Source organism: Polistes fuscatus, unplaced genomic scaffold, assembly GCF_010416935.1.
Source record: "Polistes fuscatus isolate 324 unplaced genomic scaffold, CU_Pfus_HIC Scaffold1, whole genome shotgun sequence".
NCBI lineage: Eukaryota > Metazoa > Arthropoda > Insecta > Hymenoptera > Vespidae > Polistes > Polistes fuscatus.
The window spans coordinates 3,531,358-3,555,174 of record NW_025112997.1 but is presented as its reverse complement, the minus strand read 5'-3'; the positions used below and the strand labels follow the sequence as shown (position 1 = coordinate 3,555,174).

The window sequence follows — 23,817 nt, the reverse complement described above, 5'->3', positions numbered from 1 at the left end:
TCATATATTCGATGAGAGAAGAGAAAAAAAGAAGAAAAGGGAGATGATAATTTGCGGACAAATTGAGAAGGATTTTTCTTTCCTTTTTCTTTTTATTTTTTTTTTGAGGTAGGGGTGGGGTGGTGGGCAGGGTCACGGCGGGAAGAGGTTTTTTTTTGCTACTGCTGCTACTGCTGATTTTTTTCTTTTTTTTTTGTATTTTTTTTCTTTTTTTCCGAAAGTGGCCTTCGGATTGGATAGTTCGAAAGTACGAAAGCGACATCGGTGAATGCACAAACTGAAAGTATTCAGAGAGTGATGTCGGCGTCGAGTGCGAGGGACGATGATGAGCACGAGGGTAAAAAAAAAAAGGAGAAAAAAGAGAGAGAGAGAGAGAAAGTGGGGGAAGAAAAAGAGAGTGGTTTTGTCGGGGGTGTTTTGGACGAGGGTAGCTTTTTTGTGCACCATGATAAAGAGAGAAAGAGAGAAGGATTGCGTAGACGCACAATGATCCTCCCTTCCCCCACCCTTCCCCCTCCTTTCCCACCACCAATCTAAATTGTAAATCGTACATTGTAAAATTGTCCAATGATTAGCTATTTCATGATGTCTATATTTATATATATATGTAGATGTGTAAAATAATATTAATATTTAATGTAATATAATATAAAATGAAATATATATATATAAAAAAAAAAGAAAGTACAAATAGTGGTTGGTAATGGATATCATGAAAATTAATATTATACTAGAAAACAAATACTGAAATGTTATTAAATACTCTAGGTAAGTTGCAAAACAAATCAGAGTTTGTGAAGAAACTAGAAGAGGAATATTTCATCAAGAAAACTTCAACGTTTTCCATAGACAGAATATGAAACGTTCTTATTACAATAACAAAATATAACAGAAAATCAAATACGAATTAAAATACATAATATAATATATATGAAATATATATATCGAATAAAATATAAAAATTAATTATAGAATAAAATAACAAAAATAAAATGTCAGATATACAAAATATAATAAAAAAAAAACTAAAATATGGAATAAAATACAGAAATAAATTATAAAATAGAATAAAATAAAAAAAAATCAAATACTAACTGCAAATTAATTTCAGGCTTAAACGATACGTAAAATTAAACAAAAAGTAATATTTCAAATGGAACACTTGGAATAGAAAAAAAAAAAGAATATATATTTGACAAAATAGAGAGAGAGAGAAAGAGAAAGTAGAAGAAGAAAAAAAAGAACTAACGTAAGTATAAAGATAGATGTACATAAGAGAATAGGAAAAGGTCGCAAAGGGAATTTGCATTTTGATAAGAAATCTCATGGAAACTTTCCTACCTCCCTCCCTCCCTCCCTCCCACCTTTCATTTTATTCCACTTCTCGCGTTCCACCTCGCTTATCCGTTAGCATCTCTAACTCGTTGGTGTTGAAAAGATAAGAGTAAAGAGAAGTGAGAGTCCAACTAAGGTCGTCTTTTTAACCGACTTTACTCGGCTCTATTATTTTTCCCTCATTCCTACTTTGTCTTATTCTTACCTCATTAACTTGAATTAGCTTATTAAACCTCTATCTTCCTCTCTCTCTCTCTTTCTCTATCTTATCTAATTTTTTTATTTCATAACTCGAGAAGTATGAATAAAGCTTAACTACTCGAATGATAATCGAAAAAATAAAATTGATACAAATAATAATACGTGAGAAAAAAAAATCATTCACAGATATCTTAAAAGTAAGAACATTTTCTGTTTAGTTTCTTTTGTTTTTATTTTTTTCGATTTTTTCTTTCTCTCTCACGGTGTATGCATATAAAGTTTTATTAACCATCACCATCAAGCGTGACTTCCAATTTCGGTGAAAATCGCCCGAAGCTATGTCCTTTAATTATCGAGTACACCCCACGTTAACTCTCTTCAATCCCCGCCCTCTCGAACAACCACCCCCCTCACCTACAGCTCTCCTCTTCTACCCATTCCATGCCCGATTTAAAAGGACTCACGTTTGCTTGCCAGTTATATCATCGATATAATCGATCATTATCTTTGACATTACCAATAATTTATTCCCCGATCATCTCAACGTTCTTTCAAATCATCGACGATTAGATCAAACTATGCATTTACATTTGAGATGTCCAACCGATTTCCAACTATCCTGTCTTCTGCATAATACGAAAATGATCTAATTGATTGTGTTATAACATTTAACTATTCTTACGATATAACCTAAACGTTTCTAAACTACGAAAACTAAATTCATCCTTTACGAAAAATAATATTTATTTTTTTAATTTTTTCAATTGTTACAATTAACTCAATACTAAATTGTTAAACATAAATATATATATATATATATTATTATATTTATTTTTTTAATCTTTCCAATTGTTACAATTAATTCAATGTTTAATTGTTAAACATAAATATATAGTATGCATAATATATATAATAGTATAATATAATATATATAATGTAATATAATATAATAAAATAATTATATATATATATATATATTATATTATACTATACTATTTTTATACTATATATATATATCGACATTATTAAAGAATTAAATTAATTAAATGAAACATTCTCTCTCTACATATATAAATCCACGCATTCATACACACATATACACGTATATACGTAACACGAATACTATATATGTTACGAGATGTACAATAAAAACGAATTGGATTTGGAAATCTTTTTGTAAATACAATACACATATACGGACCAGATAGGACAGACAGAAATACAAACACACATGTATATATACGTACATGCTTATGTAAAACGTACGTCGAACAAATTTGTTTCACCCTTCGACGAGTGGCAGACAGTCGATACGCGAATCAAAGGGTTGCAGCAGTACTACCATGTAGAAACATCGTTGGTTGACCCTTCCCTCCTTTTCTATCCACCTCCCTCCTCCTCCTCCCCTTTTTATTTTCCTCTTAACCCCTTCGTATTTCAAAGCTAGATAGAGAAAGAGATACGCAGAATGCAACTAATGAAATAAAAAAAAAACAAGAAAGAAAAAAAAAGAAAAAAATAGTATGACGAGTCAAGTTCTCATATTTTTTCTTCTTTTCAAAGCCAATGCTTGGTTGGTTGGTTGGTTGCTTGCTTGCGTGTTTCGTTCCGCACGCGTGATTCTCAACGCAATCGATCGCCAAAAAACGCTAGCTTAACCTGTTAGAAATGTACGTTTACTATAGATAAGACTTCATATCTTTCTATGTACTATAGAAATTATATATTTAATATCGAAATTAATTAAAGTTATCCTGAAATAAAAATATTGAGAGAAAAGAAATGAAAAAGGAAAAGAAAGTAGTTTGAGAAACTATACGGCAAATTTTTTACTTTCTTGTTTTTTTATTATTATTATTATATTATCGATTTTTTCGTATTATTTATAGTTCGGGTTTATACCATATATATATATATTTTATTTATATAAATGCGCAAATTAACGAATAGGAATTATTAATTAGGTTAATATTAATATACGGTATTTAATTCATTTTTTGAATTATTTTAACGATTATTAAAAGATTGATTATTATTGTTGATTAATGTAATTTTTGATGACGTGTTGGATCTTGGAAACAATTCTTATTCTAATAAAGCAAGTAATTATGCGAATAATATTGAAATTTTATCGAATTATACTAAACGTTTAAAACATTTAAACAAATATATACATACGCGAAGAAAAAATAATATTTAATTAAAATCTAACGATTTCTAAAAATTCGATATTAAATATCCTAACTTGTAAATTATTTCTTTTGTAAGATTAACGATTATTATTATTATTATTAATATTAATGAATAAAATTCTCGATGACGTAAATAATCTCGAACAAAATTCTTATTCTAATAAAACAATGAATTAAGCGAATATAATATTCAATTAAATTTGACTTACGTTAATGAAAAATATTCAATAATATCCAAATTGTTCTTAAAAATTTCGATACGCACAACTGTCACACGTCCGTACACGTGAACGGTTCCTTTGAAACTAACTACTTCGATAAACAGAGAAAGAAAGATCATAAACATTGACTCGGTCGTGTTAACCGTCTCGTGTATACGTAAACAAAGTTACCTTCTGCAAAATTTATCTAAATACGTTATACGCCTCAGTGATTGTTAGTGTGTGTATATATGTATGTATATATAAACAAAGGAATACAACGATTAGAACATACTCCACAGTAATGTTTTAATAGTTTCATAAAAAGATTTTTGAAAAATATTTAAGAACACGATTTTACAGATTTAAACTCGTCGATCGTTCTTGAAAGTTTAATCCGATTACTATGATCGATAAAAAAAGAAAAAAAGGGTCATGGTCATCGGGTTGGTTCCTAAAAATGTCTCGACTCTGAGAATTATTTTTTTTTCTTTCCATTTTTTTTCCCTTTTTTTTTGTTCACCTTCGTTAATACGTATTTATTGATAATTATATACGCGCATGTACAATTAACACTTATTACGACGTGTTTTCAATGCTAAACCGTAAAAAACAAAACCGCCAACGAGATTTCACTTATTTCAATTTTTCATTTCCTATATGTATAATATTTGTTTTTCTCATTTTCATACGAGATAATCACCGCTTACGGGAAAATAATATGGGGTCATTTGAGTGTTAATAGGGAATGCTGTTAGTGTACAATTAAAAAAGATATACGCAACAGTAAAAACGTATTAATTTCTCTATTTTTTTGTTTATTCAAAACATGTACAATAGCTCATAATATTTTTTAATAATCAAATACGAGATACAAATATACCAAAAAACCTTCTTCTCCTCCCCCAAATAATAATAAACAAATAAAGAAAAAGTAAAAAATTTCCCCTTTGACAAAAATCGAAAAATTGCTTTTACCATTTCGATCATTTAACAATATCCATATGAAAAAATAATTATAATAAAAATTTTAAAGAAATATTTTCCCCCTTTTACGCGGTTTTTTCGTTGGTCCGTCGCTTTGAAAAATGACGTCCTTTTAGATTTTCCCTTTTTTTTTTTTCTCATTGCCCTCCGGACACACGCGAAAAGAAAAAGTGCAAAAAAAAAAAGAAAAAAAGAGAGAGGGTGGGGGAGGGGGTTGGAAAGAGGAGAGGAGAATATGGAAACAATGGGTGGATACCAACGAGGGTGGACCAAGTGAGTGAGCGAGAAATAAAGAAAAAAAAAGACAAAGTTAGAGAGAGAGAGAGAGGGAGAAGGGGGAAGGAGAGAGGGTGGGAGAAAAGGGAGAGGGGGAAGAGAACACCGCTTTTACATCGAGTCACTCACCCTTCTTCGTAACTATGCGTGCTTCTCTCCCCTTCCGTATTTTTGTCTCTTTCTCTCCTATCTTTCTACCCTTCTACACCCACCACGTGGCTTATTTTCGACGAGAAAAACCCTACCCCTCTTCGATACTTGCCTAGTCACGCCCGCTGACTTCGCAAAGTGTACGAACACTACTCGGCTCTTTAAAAAACACTCTCGAACAATTCCATTCGATAAATCCCTGCTTTTAATCATCGGAACTCGTTCCCGTTTTATGAACAAATATCCTTTTTCTTATTTTTCAATTTTTTTCTCTTAACTCTCTCTCTCTTCTCTTCTCCTTCCTCTCCCCTCCCCTCCACCCACCCAGCCGCTAAAAAAACAATCAACTTTAGGATAATAATTATTTTAACAAAAAAAAAAAGAATTTCAACGTTAAATCTACCACGTGCATTGAAATGACCTTGTCCTGCAATTCGTAAAAAAAGAATAACGGTAAAATATACATTATTCTATATTTCTAAATAAAAGAAAATGTTTTCTTTCTCTATCGTCCAATTGGATACAAAAATTTCATTTTATATTAATAATAAGATTTATTGTTTTTTTTTTTTTGTTGAAAGTGGTCATTTAACATTTTATGATAAAAATAGGTATACACGGAGTGTTGGTAGATGTTAAATGTTAATTTTATTTGATTGAATTATTTCGTGATATATCGGGAGACAATTAATGGTAAATTTTTTTTTTTTTTTTTAATAATATTGTACAATTTTTTATTTAATTTTCGTTCGATTAATTTTGAATTGAAACACTAATCCAATGATAAATAAATGAATGAACAGATTGGATTGGCCGATGAAGTAATGCAAAAAAATTAAAAAAGGAATATAGAAATATTGCTCGAATTTATTGTAAAAAATTATTGGAAAAAAAAAAAAAGAAAAAAGAAAAACATTAACAACTTTAATTCGCCGAATAAAATTTCAATAGTTTGTGTGTGATTAGTGTTATATAATTGTTTGTCAAATAATTTGAATTGGTCGAATTCGAATAATAAAGTAAAAACTTAACCGACGTTGATCAATACCAAAGAAATTTCATTTTACGGTGCCAACCCTTTGCCGATTTAATATCTCGAAAGAAAGAAAGAAAGAAAGAAAGAAAGAAAGAAGAAAAAGCAAAGGAAAACTTCAGGGATGAACTTTACTGCCAGTAAGAAACGTTTCCTATTACTGCAGGCCCGAAGAAACAACGCTTATCCTTCGGAAGTAACAAGAAACGAAAGAAAGTGAGGGAAAGAAAATGTTAGTATGGGGTGGTTGAAGAAGAAGAAGAAGAAGAAGCAAGCAAGCAAGCAAGCAGACACCACGAATTTTCATCAAGTTCTTTTATTTTTCTTTTATTTTCTTTCATCTTCATCTTCGCTCTCTCTCTCTCTCTCTCTTTCTTTCTTTCTTTCTTTCTTTCTCTTTCTTTTTGTAGTATATATGTTTCGTCTTTTAATGGAGAAACAGCGTTTGATTTTCCACGCCGAAGGAGTACCCTCTTAAATATTCAATTGACTCCGGAAGCCTCCTCCCCACTCCCCTCCTTCTTTTTTCTTTATTTCTTTGTTTTTTCTTCTTTCGTCGAATCTACTTCATCATCCTTTTTTTTTTTTTTTTATTTCCTTTTTAACTCGTCTGCTTTTCTTTTTATTTTCATTTTTATTTCTTATCTTAATATCTTACTATCTCTCTCTCTCTCTCTCTCTCGCGCTCTCTCTTTCGTTTACTTTATCATCAATGTTTTTTAATGGTCCGTTAATTTTTCTCTTATTTTTATAGATTTATTTTACTTATATTAATTCATTTACTTCGTCTTTGTCTTTGTTTCTTTTTTCTTTTACTAATCTAACCTAATTATTAATTTTTTCTATAATTTTAATTTATATTAATATATTTTCTATATACTACTACTATTACTCTCTCTCTATCTCTTTCTCTTTCTTTCTCTTCACGTCGATTTTATTTACATAATTACCCTTTATGTGTTTTTCTTCTAATCAATTAATTTACTTTTTCTATTTCCTTAACCAAAAAAAAAAAACAATAAATCAATTATTATAAATTAAGTAAAAGACCAAAAAAAAAAATTATCTTCTACCTATACCACGTATACCTATCACACTTAACAATGTATAAAAATAAAAAATAAAATAAAAATTTAATTTAAATCAAATGTATCATAGGTTTGTTTCGATGTATAAATAACGTCGAACATATTTTTATTATACAATAAATAATACATTATATATATTATTATTATTATTATTATTATTATTATTAATAAATAAAAAAAAATATATATATATATATATTTATATATAAATAAAAAATATATAAATATATTAATAAATAAACACAAAATAAGATAATACGTGTAATAGATGAAACAAAGGGAACGTTTGTTGCTGCTGCTTAAACACGTACTGCCGATCCTTTTATCCCACTCTCTCTCTCTCTCTCTCTCTTTCTCTTTCATTTTCTCACATTTTTATCCCCCTTTTCCTCCTCCTGCTCCCTCTCGTCACCGTCGTTTCCCTCGGCCCCTCTCTTTTTAATTCCTCCTTTTTCCCGTTCTTCATAAATCTTTCATCGAACGGAGAGCACCGGCATCCGAAATTAGCGGCGGCTTCGTTGGTGTTTTAACTGCAATTTACATGCAAAAAGTACCGCCAAGAACTTACAACGACGACGACGACGAGGACAACGAGAGTCTCTTCAACGAGTTTCTCCCTAATAGCGAGAACGAGTCACGATATCGTTTCGACCGAAACAACCCACAATGGCTCGTTCTTCCCTTCTTTTTTTTTTTGCTTTCTTATTTTTTATCATTCATTTTCTTGGCTGCTTCGTTAGGTAAGTTTTAAAATAATAAGTGTTAACAGGAGGTTTGAAAGGTGCGAATAGCGAAGGAGTGAAGGAGGGTGTGATACTTTGCAGAACAAAAAAATAAAAAAGAAAATAATTACTCGTTCAAATGAACATATTATTCAAATATATTATAAACGAGCGTGTATATAATATATTTGAATCTTTATGTGCGCGTGCTCGTGTTAATTCGTAAGATTAAAGGGACGAGTTATTTTGTAAATGATTACTTTTTAATAAATGATAACACTGTATAATTCATCGATGATCATTGATTTACGAGTACATTTTGATATTTTATCGTGTAACAGTCAAATGTGTATGTAACATCTAATTAGAATTCATTGAAAACGTTATACGTTAAGACCATCTAATTCCTACCTGTCAGTTGCATATCTTTCTACTTGTGGGGTAGCATATCTTCTTCTTCCTACTCGGTTGCATTAAACGTTTATCCTCTAATAGATGTGTAAGTTTGAAAAGTTATCTTTTCCTAACTGACAACTTTATCGTGTTTCTATTAATTTCAACAAGTTTCCATATATCAACCATCTTTACAATCGTCTTCTCAACTAAACGTAAGAAAAGATAGATTAATAATAATAATAATAATTAATAAATATTTCACATAAAACATTGATATGACGATCAAGATATATATTTTTATTATTGTTTCATTTAAATCAAATTTTTCATAAGTTTCTTTCGATAGATAAATAACGATCGAACATATTTTTATTATACGATAAATAATACATTATAATAATAATAATAATAATAATAATAATGATAATTTCATACTTTCTGTTAACGAGTGAAGATTTGAAACGTTAAGATGAAATAATATTGAAAAATAGAATAAAATTTTACACACACACACACAATAATATACTAATATTATATTATATTATTACATTTCTGTAGAAAAATATTGAATCCGGCGAAAGAAACAAAATGAAAAGAGAGAGAGATTAAAGAAGAGTAGAAAAAAAAAACAAGTGATATACCAAAATCACTTAAAAATAAAGAAAAGAAATATGGAAGGAGAGGTATGTAAGTGAAGGCAACATTTGAAAAGTATATCGAATAAAAGATAGAAAATATCTGAAGAAATCAGAGTGATGGAGAAGAAATAGGGGTGGAATGGTGAGGGAGGGAGGGGGATAAGGAGGAAGAGGAAGAGGAACGGTAACGAAAGGTGGTAGAAACGACGATGAAGAAATTGTACTCGGTATCTTCGACTATCTTTCGTAAAAGAGTGTCTTTTACGAAACGAGAAACGGGAAAGACTAAAAAATAAAGGAAAAAAAAAAGTAAGAGAGAGAAAGAAAGAAAGAAAGAAAGAAAGAAAGAACAAAAGAGTGAGAGAGAAGGATGAATGTGTACACGAATGAAAGAACGAGTTAGAGTGAGTAAGAAAGAAAGAAAGAAAGCAAGCAAGCAAGCGAGAGAGAGAGAGAGAGAGATGGAACGGATCAATAGGGGGTAGTTTCGAAGCGAACGCGCATGCGAATTTGTGAGCCAATGGTCGCACGAGGGTAGCTCGTCGAGTCGTCGAAACTACCCTCGCGACAAGTCGGGTTGGCGAGTGGGTGGGTGGGGTTGGTCGAGGGTGGTTTGTTGGAAAGAAACGACGCCCAGGGCCGTCGTTGCAGAGGCCCCTTTTTTCGTATATATATATATATATATACTTCGAAAAAGGGATTACATCCTTCTCTCTCTCTCTCTCTCTCTCTCATTTTTTTCTCTTTCTATTAACGCACACATTGATACTGGGCACTCGCGTGTTGTAGACGAGTGATTTGGATTTAAAAAAAAAGAACAAAGAAAGAGAGAAAAAATAACTAGGGAACAAATTGAATCGACGCTCTAACAGTGAACGGAGACGAAATAATTAAAGTTGCTAATACAAAGAGAGAGAGAAAGAGAGTGAGAGAGAGAGAGAGAAAACATTTAAAAAATATAGACAAATAGAAAGAGAGAATGTATCCTATCCAAATTGTTACCATTTAACTTCAACATTGTTTTATTGTATTCACCATTTTTGTATTCCTACTGTTGTATTTACGTCCTATGTTTTTTATATACACGTGTATGTGTACGTGTGTATGTGTGTGTCAGTGTATATATATATATATTTGTGCATAGAAAGATATGCAACTGTTTACCAGTGTATTTTACCATCCTATGAACGTCCATGCTTCGGAGAGAATATTTTGTAAGGGCATCACGTTTCGGTGCAGCACAGGGCATGCAGATATTCCTCCTCCTACCACCCCCCTTCTACCTCCCACATATACACTTCCCTCATACTCCACCCTCTCTCTCTCTCTCTCACTCTCTCACTCTATCTCTGTCTGTATGTCTGTCCGTCTCTCTGTTACTCTCTTAACCACTGTCTTTTGTTATTCGAGTTGGTGCAAACGATACACGTCTCTCTATTCTCTCTCCATTGCAAGTTCCTTGAGAGACTTTTGCTTTTGTTCATTCCTATGAACTACTACTACGTACAAATATATCACGAAAAGAAATATAATCCTTAAGGGGTTATACGCAGTTGCGAGAAAGGCTCGAAAAAGACGTCTTTTTATGAATTTTTTCTAGAAAAAGTTTTAACTTATCAATTATAAGTGATGGTAATTCAAAGTGCCCTACATTTCAGCGGTTTGGATTATCTGATATCAACAAATATGGTGGATTCTTTTAAAGGATAGATAATTGTGTGCAGGTATTGAACGAAGGAATAATAAAAATTTTGATTTTTGACAAAATGGCGTCTATTTGAAAAAAATGTTTCGTTTTTGACTGAAATTTTCGCTCTAAATTGTTAACAAAAAATAGTAATAATTTTTTAAATCCTATTCCTTCGTTCAATACCTAGGAAATATATTTGAGGAGGTTGTGTTAAAATTTGAAACCGATCGGTTAAACCGTTTTTGAGAAATCGTGAGCACCGACTTTGAAAACACCGTTTTGAGAAAAACGCGTTTAAAGTTTCAAAGTGACGTTTACGCAAAGTTACAAATTTTTTGTTTGCAGCTAACATACAGTGAAGAATATTTGCCGGATCAATTTGAAAATTTTCAAAGAATATACTTAAATATATGTACATTCCAAAAATGCAAAAATATTATACTAAATATTATTATAGAATAATTACAAAATGATATAAACGAATTTTATTCATTATTTGTATACAAAAGAAAATGTCAATCAATGTTTCAAATATCTTCATTAATTCGATAAAATTTAACAGAAGATCTAACCGTTCTGTTTCTTTTTTTTTTGTTTTTGCTAATCTTATTTGTTCCTATTTTTATTTTTTTTACAAAAGAAAATTAATTTATTCCCTTAATTATTTCTCTGTTATTCTCGTTCGAGTAGAAATACTTATTCGATTAAATTCGTGGTTTTTAAATTGGCGCAGTTATAAAAAGTCAAAAAAGAGTCGATAAATAGCGTGTATGAATGTTTTTTAGAACGTATTATTCTACCAACGTCATCGTCGTCTATACTCTCTACTTTAAAACACAGAACCGTGGAAAATCAATTGAGGTCGAAGGTTCAAACGATAATAATTTATTTTAAATCAGTTGTCTCGCAGTTTCGAAGATCACATCGAACTTTCCTATTAGTCTTTGTCTATCTCGTTAATTATAATATATTGAATATTAGTAATTGATTAAATATGTAAATTATTTTAAATTACGTTGTAATACAATTTATCTAATATTTAACATTAAATTGTCAAATGCTTTTATGTATACTTATTTTGTCTGGAGTGAGTCAATTTGACTCAAACACATCCTGTTTTTAAAATACATTTTTCGTAAATTTCTTTCATTACTTTTAACACAAATGACTATACTTCCATTTCTTTTACACGATACTTGAACTTGATAATTTAATCTTTTTTTCTTGTTGAATATTTTATTTATTAGATAGAAACGTGAAAGTATTTCTACGAATAAGAAATAAATAAGAAGTGTATAAAACGATCAACTTTGATAATGTGTCTCACTTTGACTCATATTCGTCAAAATAACTATAGCATATATGGATTTTGGAAACTAAGAAGTGGGAGAGGGGAAGGAATAAGTATTTGCATACATTTCGTAATCTTATTAAAAGCAACGTACGTTTTCAAAAAAATATATTTAAGTTTTTCAAAATATAGTATTATAATAAAATCGAAAATGAGTCAAATTGACGCGTACCGGAAATCTAATATTAAATATTTGATCCTACTATTATCACATTCGTTTATATTTATTTCTACATTTATAATAATAAAATTAATTGTATTCATATAATCGATGATATTCCGGTGAACGAAATAAGACAATAATTTATATATCAAATTTTTATTTTCATTTGTAACTTCGTTTACGGATAAATTAATTCTTCTCTCTCTTTTTATAATTATAAATTAAATGTAGTAATTAAAGTAATAAATTAAATGTTTAAAATAACAACACATATCCGAACGTAATCGACAATTTTTTATTAATTTCATCGTTTAATCGTCGACAAAAATTCGTCGTTTCTCGTCGTTTACAAATTCATTATCATACTTAAAAAAAAGATAAAAAGAAAAAAAGGGAGAGGGAGAGAGAGAGAGAAAGAGAAAGAGAAAATATGAGATTATCATCGATGAACGGGTAAATTTATGTCGTTTGCGAAAGGAAAATGATCGGTTTCGTTTAAAAGCAAAACGCGTTTGATAGATCTTCGTGCGGTAATAATTGAAAATGATTTTTTTTTCTTTTTTTTTACAACATATACTCTCTTTCTTACAAGCATCATCAACAACAACAACAATAACAACAGCAGTAGTAGTAACCTTCGGAACATCTTGCAATAAAGTATCCATATCGGTCGAGTGAATCTCAAAGGCACCAATTAGTCCTCGGTAACTGATAATTACGCGTTCCTACGAAATCAGACGTTCGATTTCTGTTCGGATAAGAAAAATAAAAGAATATTAAAGAAAGAGAGAAAGAGAAACTTTCCATTTTTCTGATCGGACCGATCGATCGATCGATATCTTCGATTTCAACTCCACCTTTATCGTCCTTTTATTATATTTCTCAATAACATTTCAACTTATGAATAAATATTTCTTTTTTTATATTTTACAGCATAAATTATTCATTCAAAATCGCATAACTCTGTTAATCATTATACGCATTTTTTACCGAATATTTTTCCGCGTATTTCAAAACGCGGAAGTAGAATAATTATAGAAACCAAAAACAAACAAAAAAACAGTTGCGATATTTGTCCATTCGATCGAAAATAATCGTATCTTGATAATTGTTTATAAATTATTTGGAAAAAAATGAAAAAAACTAAAGAATAATAAAAAAAACTTGTTTCGGTTTTGCATTAAAATATGAAAAAAAAAAGAAAAAAATGGTAAAATACTTTTTAACCAATGTAAGCGTATACATTTTGACGTTTATATCTTTTTCTTTCTCTGTTTGTAAAATAACTGAAACCTTTCATAATAGAAATGAATCGTGAAATGTCAATAAAGAAATTATTATGACTTTACTAGGAGTCAATTATCGCTTGCTACCACTTGCTTGCTCCATCATTACAACCAGACGTGTGTAATACTGATGATGATGATGATGATGATCATCATCATCATCATGATGATTTACGGAGATCAATCATTCTCATGATCTATGAGAGAATAGACTAATATTACTTCTATCATCGTCCTATCTAAAGTTTATTATAAATTGTGTACCTGCTTAGGTTGTTTTAAATATCATCATACTAATTCGATTTCAATTAATCGAATAATTTTTAAATATATATATATCATGCGTTAATACATACGCGAGTAAAATAAAATATCGAAAAGTAAAAGGTTGTCTTTCGCAATCCATTCACATTTATGTTTATTTTATATTTCTACTTTTCCTTACTTTCTTATATTTGAAACAATCGCAATTGCAGCATTAGATTCTTATAGTTACAATAAAGAAAGATCAAGAAAAATATGTTTTCCATCCTTCTCGTCTACTACGTTCGTTACCGTGAAAAGAAAATTTCATGGTTTGTTCATGCTCGTTAAATGTAAAATTGCTAAATCGAAATACGATCTAATTATACGAAAAAAAAAAAAGAAAAAAAAGAAATGATCGTTAAAATGTCAGATTCGATGTAATATTTTGTTATTTATATTTTCGATTATATTACTCACAATCATTTTTCTCAAATTCTTATAAATTCTAAAGATGATTACTAATAAGTATTATTAAAAGAACAAAAAAAAAGGTTAAACGCGATTCGTTAATGAAAACTTGTAATAGAGATTACGATTTTATGTTTTGAAAATGTTGTAAAAAAATCAAAAGTAAATTATATTCTAATAAAAAATTTATGTTGTAAAATAATAATTATATTTTCTTTAAATATGTATGACGAAAATGACGAAAAATTGAAATAATTGAATTTACAATTTATCCTATAATATAAATACTTTCAATAATAAATAATTTATATCAATTATAGAAATAAATCCATTGTCGTAATTGTCACAAATTCATATAATCCAAATTATTCTGACATAAGATAAATCATAAAATTCATTATATTAACGATTTTATATTATAAAATAATATGAAATAAATGTAAAACATATCATAAATTAAATGATTATGATATTATTGATTGATAAAATCTACTTTTCTAATTATGAAGTATATTTTATAAATAAAATTCAATTAGTATAAACTATATGTGGGATGATATAATAAATTATGTATATATTATTAATTAATAAAATCCATTCTCCTAATTATAAAACATATTTTATATATATGTGTGTGTGTGTATATTATCGTGAAAGACTGAAATTAGATAATACGAAGATTCGCATGATGTATATTCGAAATATTAAAGTATCAAAATAAACCTAAATGTATTCGATCATTCACCAACGTATCAGATATATATGTTGACATTTAACCACGTGAATCTTAACATTATCCAATTACGGTCTTTTACGGTAATATAATATGTATTGTAATATTTGTTTAATTTTTGGAAATAAATGTGTGTTGGGCCAGCCCTGAGCATGGGTGCGGGTGATGCGTGCGCATATCTCTTTTTGAAAATCGCAAAGATTGGCGCGCTAGGCGTCGGGTCGCGTCGGCAGGCGTCGCGGCGCTTCGTCACACGAGAAATATCCCTCATCATTTGGGTTTTGGTTCTACGTCCGTTCGTTCCTACGTTCGTCGTTCCTACGTTCGCGTTCGTTCCTACGTACGTACACGTTCGTTAGTTCGGTCTTGTCTTGTTCGCGAATCTACCGGCACTTGAACAACTCGTTCGGGAAAAGCGTCTATTACGACAATTTCTATTAACAAATTTACGTATCAATTTTTTCTACGGGTACTATACTCTTACCAGTACATATATATATATGTGTATATACGTACGCAAATAATTTCATTTATTTAAAAAGAAGAAGAAGAAAGGAGATATCTTTGAAAAATATTTCTATTATATCCACAAACATACACACAAACATACACACATATTTTCTCTCTCTCTCTGTTTTTTTTTGCTTCCTTCCTTCCTTCCATCCCTTCCCTTCCTTTTCTTCCTTTCCGTGTTAGATATTTGAAAATTTCGTTTACTCGAAGTACTCGTGAAATCAAAACAAAAGTGTTTAACAAGTAACCGACAATAATTTCATTTAAATGTTGAAAAGTTAAAATATATATATATATATGTATATATGAAAAATGATTGACCATTGGTGGTATCGGTAGTTCGTGATTCTTTTTGATAGGGATGACGCCCCCGTGACATGTTAGCCCGTGACCTTGAGTGGCGCGATTACAACATCTTCCGTGGAGAAGCTCGACTCCCGGTGCGCGGCTCGAGTGAAGAAAACAACGGCTGTTCGTTTGTCAATATTTATCAAAATTATCATCACCATCACCACCATCATCATTATCATCACTATCATCATCACCACCATCATCATCATCATAATAATCAAGAACAACAATTATCAAGCAATCGTCAAATCGAATATCGTTTTTTGCCATTGTTGCAATTAAAACCGAACTTTGTTGTACCGTATGTACTATGCTGGAGATTACCTGTTAACGGGATTCATCGAATTGATCCTCTACTGTATCAGCATCATCAGCATCACCATCATCATCATCATCATCATCGACAGCAACAGCAACAGTGTCAGCAACAGCACCAACAGTGTCACCAACACCAACAACGTTATCAACAACAATTATTATCACGAGAAAGAGAATTTCTTCGTTACAATCGACAACGTTGTCGTTATTTCGAAGGTACCAACACCACCACCAGGACTACGACACCAAGAAGACGAGCTAATTCATCGGCTTTACAGCATCTTCAAGGATATCGACTATCTCTTCGTTACAACGCTTATTCTGATCGTCTCGGAATGGAAAAAAGGTGAGAATATTAACGTCCAATCACTTTATTTATTAGCCAACATATTCTACGAAGATCATCATTATCGACATTTTCATTACAATTAATCTTATCTAGATAATAAAACGACAGATCAATCGTTAGTTTTTTTTTGTATTAGATATACATTAAATACATTCGTTCTTTTCTCCGTCAAATGTTTCATGAAAATAATACAATAAAGCTATTTAAAAATATCTACATCATATATTTATACATATTAATTGAATTAACAAATAATAATACATATAATTATGAAATAATCAATTTTTTTTAAATATCTACTTCTTTTTTTAGATAATATATCTAAAATTATACGTATTTAAATATTTTATCGTATTTAAATTCGACTAGTATTAAATACTTTTTTGAACCTACGCAATATTAACGTATATATCGATAAAATATTATAAAAATGATATTATACCGATGAGATTTTCGTTAATAAATTTCAATAGTTTAGTTAAATTCAACGATACTTTAACTAAATGTAAGGAAAGGTGTTTACAATTCTATCACCTTTGAACGACTGCGTAGAGGTCGTTCGAACTCGCTGACAAATCGGCTCGAGTTGCTTATATACGTTATCCCCACTCTTCTGACAATAATAATTTGTTGTCTATATTAATAAAGGACGAAAAACTTTGTGGCCACATGCCGAGAGTTGTTAGAGAGAAAAAAAGAAAGAAAGTAAGATTGAGCGAGAGAGAAAGCACACATGTTTTAATCGCACAATTAAAATAGAAAGAAAAAAAAATACAGTCAAGAATGTTGTCGAAACTTGTGCGTTTTCGTATCCAAAGAATATAATTATTATATAATAATAATAATGATAATTAATATCAATATGATATTAATAATGATATTAATTAATAATAATATTGATAATAATAATCACGTAAGTTTAAATTATTATATACAAATTTTCTAGATTTATCTTATACGTGTTATAAATTGTATTTTGTTTTTTTTCTTTTTTTTTTTTTTGCTTTATAAAGAGTTAGGAACAAAAAAAAAACAAAGAAAAAGGATTCATGGATATTTCCAATACGATTATTTCTAATTATATTTTCCGATTGAATTGTTTTTTGCATTCTTTTTTCATATATATTATTCTTTGAAGTACTCTTTTTCTAATTTTTAATTATTATATTTTTAAAGATTTTCTTTTATTTTTTATTTTTTTGAGAAGAATTATAATACTGTCTTCCAACTACAAAATATCAATATTCAAAGTCGCATAATTGTTTTCCTTTAGGTATATTGTTCGTTTTGTTGAATAATCAAATGAAAATCATTAGAAAAAAATTAAGGTGGTATTGGAGGAGGAGGAGGAGGAGGAGGAGGGGGGATGTTCCTGGGGAAAAAAAAATAAAAGAGAATAGAAGAATAAAAATGTGGAGAAATGGAAATAAAAGTAAAAATAAAAATAGTTCGGGAAGAAAAGAAATAAAAAAAAAAAAGAAGCATTTTTCAGTGACCATGAGTTGCGTTAGTATATCTGCCTATCTAGTTGTTAGTACATATATACCTAGTGACTATAGCTTAAAAGCACTCGACAAAATTCAAAATACGTCTTTGTATGTGCCCTTTTGAATCTATGCACGTCATAAAAAAAGAAAGAGAGCGAGAAAGAGAGACAGATAGATTGATAGAGATGAATAGATTGATAGGAAAAAAAGGTACGGTCAGATTAAAGTGGATAAAGTAATGAAAAATGGTCCTCTTCCTATCAAATAATTGTTTATCTTGTTTTATTTCCGTTTGTGTTTGTTTTAGCGAACTATTTGGTCATAGGATTTATTTCTAATACGTATATAGAATTATACGTATATACGTGTAATATATAATACAATATATAATTGCAACTAAGTATACTACTATTAATTAATTTCAATTAGAATAAATATATTTAACTAGAATGATATATGTATATTACTATAATGTACAATAATATTTTAATTTTAAAATAAGATTTGACATACGAAAAATGAAATTAATTTTTCGAACAAATTAATATTATATTTTTTAATGAGATAATATATATTTTAATATTATATTTTTTAACTATTTTTTTTACTATAATATATAATAATATTTTAATTTTAAAATAAGATTTGATATACGAAAAATGAAATTAATTTTTCGAACAAATTAATATTATATTTTTTAATGCTATTATTATTTATAATAATTATTTAAATAATAATAATTGTTTTATATTATGAACAATTAATATACGATTAAAAAGATATGATATTATTTAATGACCATTGAATGACGAACTGACGAGAGGGGTGAAAAAAAAGTAAGATTATTCATTTTTTATTTTTATTTTAAATTTTTGTTTTTTTTTTCTTTTTTTATATATATATATCACGAGTTTGGATTGGTTAAATAACACGAAAAGAGGGAAATACCAATGTGCATAGCTATAGGAAAATGTGAAAGTACCACCGAGTCAATTTAGAATGACATGAATCGATTTGCTATGTAACAGGGCATCGACGTGTTGTTATTCGTGGTAAAAGCTTACGACAAAACTCTACGTTAAAATAGCATTCTATGTATATGCATCTATGTATATGACACTCACATACACGTATACATATATATAGACATATGTGTGCATATACTTTTTTTTAAATATTCATAGCTTTTACGAGTAAGTACATACTTCTATGGTAAATGAGAACGATCAATGAATATCGCTTTTAGTTATTACTCAAACACGTTCATATTTTATATTATTAATATTATTATTGTTGTTGTTTTATTATTATTATTATTATTATTATTATTAGCGAACTTATCGGTGAATTTTCAACTAATTTCCAGATAACAATCAATTTCACGTATATTAGTAAAAAAAAAACTTTTTTGTTAGCTTTGTATTATTTCAAAAAATCATATCTACGATATTATTTATAAAGATCGGTAAATATTTGTAATGAAATAATACTAATGAATATTCTTCGCGTGTAATATTTATATAAAAAAAAAAATTGAAAGAAAATCGTAAAAAAAAATGTCATCTTTAAGTATCATTTTTTTGACACGTCCATTAAGAACCATTATTTACACATTAGAAAATACGTTTTAATCGATGGGGTGAGTAGGAGGGGGAGGAGAGTAAATGCATGCAAATACTAGCTGTCGAGGAATCGTTTTAAACTGTTAAATCGTTGGCAAGGAATCAAGGAAGATTGCGTATTTTACTTCCAGATAAATTTACAAATAGATTATACAATTTTGATTTTAGATAAATTTTATTCTACGATCAAGTATTATCATATATTTGAGGTATAATTTTAAAATCGTTTGATTCGTAAGAAAATTGTTGTTAGAAATAAATGATTTTGCCAATAATTATTACTACACTCGCGTGCACTTTGTGTTATTGGAGAAAAATTAATGAAAATAATATAAATATATATTTTCAAAAAGTTTAACGTAAACTTGGAAATAACTTTTAAGAGAAAGAGAAGAATCTTCTCGTACATTTTAACTGAAATCTTATTATAATAAATTATATAATAATATAATATATAAATATTATAATATATATAAATTATTATTATAATATATATTAATAATATATAATAATATATAATAATAATATATAAATATTATATAATATTTCCGTAAATTATCATAAAGCCATTGATTTTATCTATTCGTAAAGACACCGAAGGATCAATCATTGTTCAATAATACCTCGTATTTTTAATAAAAAAAAAAACATATATATAAAAAAAAAACCATGTGATTCCTAGAAAAGTGAAGAATTATAAAACACGTAACGTCAGGCAAATCGTTTAATTGTCAGACGGTTGTATACACATGTAATATTTTATTTTATTGAATAGTATTAATAGCAATCGAACGGTTCGTCGATCTTTACAAACGAAAGAGATTAATATCACGGTGTTCGAGATCTCGACTTATGGTTGGCGGCCTTTTCAATCCTACAAGAAGACAAGGCAAAAGGTTTCTTCTTTTTATCCACATATTTAAAACGGACATCGTTGCGTATTTAAACTCGTCTTTTCCTTCTTCCTTTTTACTTTTTTTTTCTTTTCTCGACTTTTTTTCTTTTCTTTATCATGACGTCAACAGTTAGTCGCGATTATGCGTGCGATTCATTTTATGATACCGACATACTAACCATGATACTTCCAGTCTCGGTTACTGCGAACATCTGCAATAACATTTGATTTCTTATCTTCGTATCTAACAGTCGCAAAACATTCGACGATATTTTTTTTCCCCCATGATTATTATGGTTATTATACATAAAGGATTAATCGTTAAACAAAAGAAAAGAAAAATTATCTCGATTATTTGAATAATTTTTATTGATATTTTTGTGCGCGATAGGAATAAACATCATTCGTTGGTGGTGGACAATTAGGTTTGTTTTAAAAAATCATTTTTCTGTTTTTGTTACAGGAATTTTATAGTCATTAGTGTTACAACTTGTGTACATTTATTACAATTTATTTAATGCTATGATATGTTTTTCCTTTTTCTGATATAAACGTGATTCCAATCATTTCAAAACTTGTATTATATCAAGTATTCATTTTTGTATTATAAAATTTCTACATTACGGGGTTATTGTAATTTACTTATTAATTTATATCAAAATTAATTGAAATCGATTAAATGGTTTGTTCGCAATGTGCAATTTTTGATCGATTTAGTATTACAAATTTTGGAAAAGAATTGAAAATGTTGAATAATCGAATTTTTATTAAATGACGTACAATAGTAATCAAAGTGTTATGCTTAAATATTACGTATATATACACGTTCAATAAAAAAAAGAAAGAAGAAAGGAAAAAGAAAAAATAGTAAGGGAGAGAGAGAGAGAGAGAGAAAAGTTAGCGTGACGAATATTAGCCATCCTTTTGAAGCAACTTTGAAAGTCGTCAAGTTCTCAGTAGTTTCGCCAAGAACTAGAAGAGTTCTTCCTCTCGTCGACGAGAAATCCCGAGGTAAAGCAGGCGTCGTCCAAAAGTGGAATACAAGAAGAAAGCAAAGAGGAAGCAAGCAAGCAAGCAAGCAAGCAAGAAAGAAAGAAAGAAAGAAAAAAAGAAAGAAAAAAAGAAAAAGATGAGAGAGAAACGAGAGACGAGGAAAGTTTCCAGAGAGAAGGCATTTTCAAAAAGCAAAAAGGGTTGCTTTTGCTCGGATGGTAGTAGCATGATATCTCCAACTTTTATTTCCCTTTCTTTCTCTCTCTCTTTCTTTCCTTCTTTCTTTCTTTCAGTCTTGTCTTGATGATAAAAAACTCGACGATGGGAAAAAAGATGCTTGCTTGGTAGTTTTCGTATGTTAAAATCTCTCTTTCATTTGTCTCTCTTACTATTTCATTTATTTATATACGAACGTTTGTCTCTATAATTTTATACATTTATTTATTACAAATATTTTTAATTCAAATGTTATCAAATGTTTTTTCCTCTCTTATTTTTTTTTCACGTTTGTTCCTATTTTACGTACGTTTTATTTCTTACAAAATATTTCTTATTCAAATATTATCAAGGCTTTTTTTTTTTATTTCATATGCCCATAACAAGCACGTTCAATTAAACTTACGTTTATTCATATGAAATCTCTTTTTACAAATTATATCATAAAATAATAATAATAATTATTTACAAATTTATAATCCTAATACTATCAAAGATAACCCACTCGAATCAGTCCACGTAATTAACCTTATATTATTTTTATATTAAATTCATATTTAAAATATCAAAGACTACGAAATCTATTTATATACAAATCACATATATATATGTCATAAGATAAAATAATTATTTTCACGCTTGGATGTGCTTGTTTCTCTCTCTCTCTCTCTCATTTTCTTTTTAAGCAAAGAAAACAAAAGAATTAGAAAAGAGAAGGAATAATAAAAAAAAGATACAAGGATAATCCTTTTATATAGGATAAGAAGATCAGACGAACCACCACTAACACTACATCACTAAATTCCACTATCTCTTGGTTACCACTAACATCACATTAAAAGTTTTTCATTCAATCCTTATAATCGTACGGTATAAATTGTCTAGAGACAAATGGGAAAGGCTTACTGACTCTCGTCGTATCACCATTTCCAACGGAATATCCTTCTCTTCTTGTTTATCTACTCGCTTACTTCGCACAAAAAATAGACTGACTGACTGTTGCGAGTGAGTGAGAGAGAAAACAAAAAATAAGATAGAAAGAGACAAACATATATCATGCATACACGAGTAGATACAAACGTATTACATGTATATGTATCCTTTTTCTTACGTAGGATATATACATATACATGCATACATACATACATACAGACATACGTATATCTGTTATATGCACCTGCGAATCTTATTTGGCTTGTCAGTTTCCAAGCGTAGCACCGATCTTACTGATCAACACCGCTTTCCTTTTTCTTTTTTAGCGGCCTCAAAGATCCGAGAAAGAGGAGGAATCCTTTTGCTTGCTTGCTTCAGTTCTGCGCAAAACGCAATTAAACTTCATAAATTATTTATCATTATATTCTGGACAAAATATACATTAACGTATAATCAACCCTTATATTTTTGTTGTTATTCTTCTTCTTCTTGTCAACTCAGGATAAGAAAGAAAGGAATAAAATATTTAATTTTTTTTTATTATAATCTCTTTCTTTTTCAATTCCCATTCGAATGTGTCTTAAATTTTATTTATTCAAATAACCGATCGTTTATTAAAAAAAAAAAGGAAGAAGAAACAAAAGAAATATGTAAAATAATATTATTTGGTAATTATGTTTTATAATATCGATTAGAGAATATACTTAATTGTTTGTTTTGTTTTTTTTTAAATTTAAAAAACATTTAATCGAAACACGAGAGAGAGCGAGAGAGAGCGAGAGAGAGAGAGAAGAGAGAGAGAAAGAGACAGAGAGAGAGAGAGAAAAAGGAACACCACCCAGAGACACCACTACCCTTTAATCCAAGATTCCAAGGAATTTAGCTATTAATATCGCGTAGGATAGGAAGGGTGGAAAATTTTGCCTTAAAATCGCATACGGTGTGTGTAAATGACGCGCAACCTGCAGGAAACACACACACACAC

At 29.2% G+C, this 23,817-nt stretch overlaps 1 protein-coding gene across 4 annotated transcripts in view; it reads left to right on the top strand.

Moving 5' to 3' along the window:
* LOC122517523 (protein gustavus) overlaps positions 1 to 23,817 on the top strand; it is a gene marked incomplete in the record, with an annotated part of 197,359 nt that overhangs the window by 73,572 nt on the left and 99,970 nt on the right. The window contains 2 exon segments of one of the 4 annotated variants that reach the window (XM_043635972.1): positions 15,791 to 16,139; positions 16,554 to 16,683. In XM_043635972.1, the coding sequence (XP_043491907.1) occupies positions 16,046 to 16,139; positions 16,554 to 16,683 (224 nt within the window). 4 annotated transcript variants of the gene reach the window in all.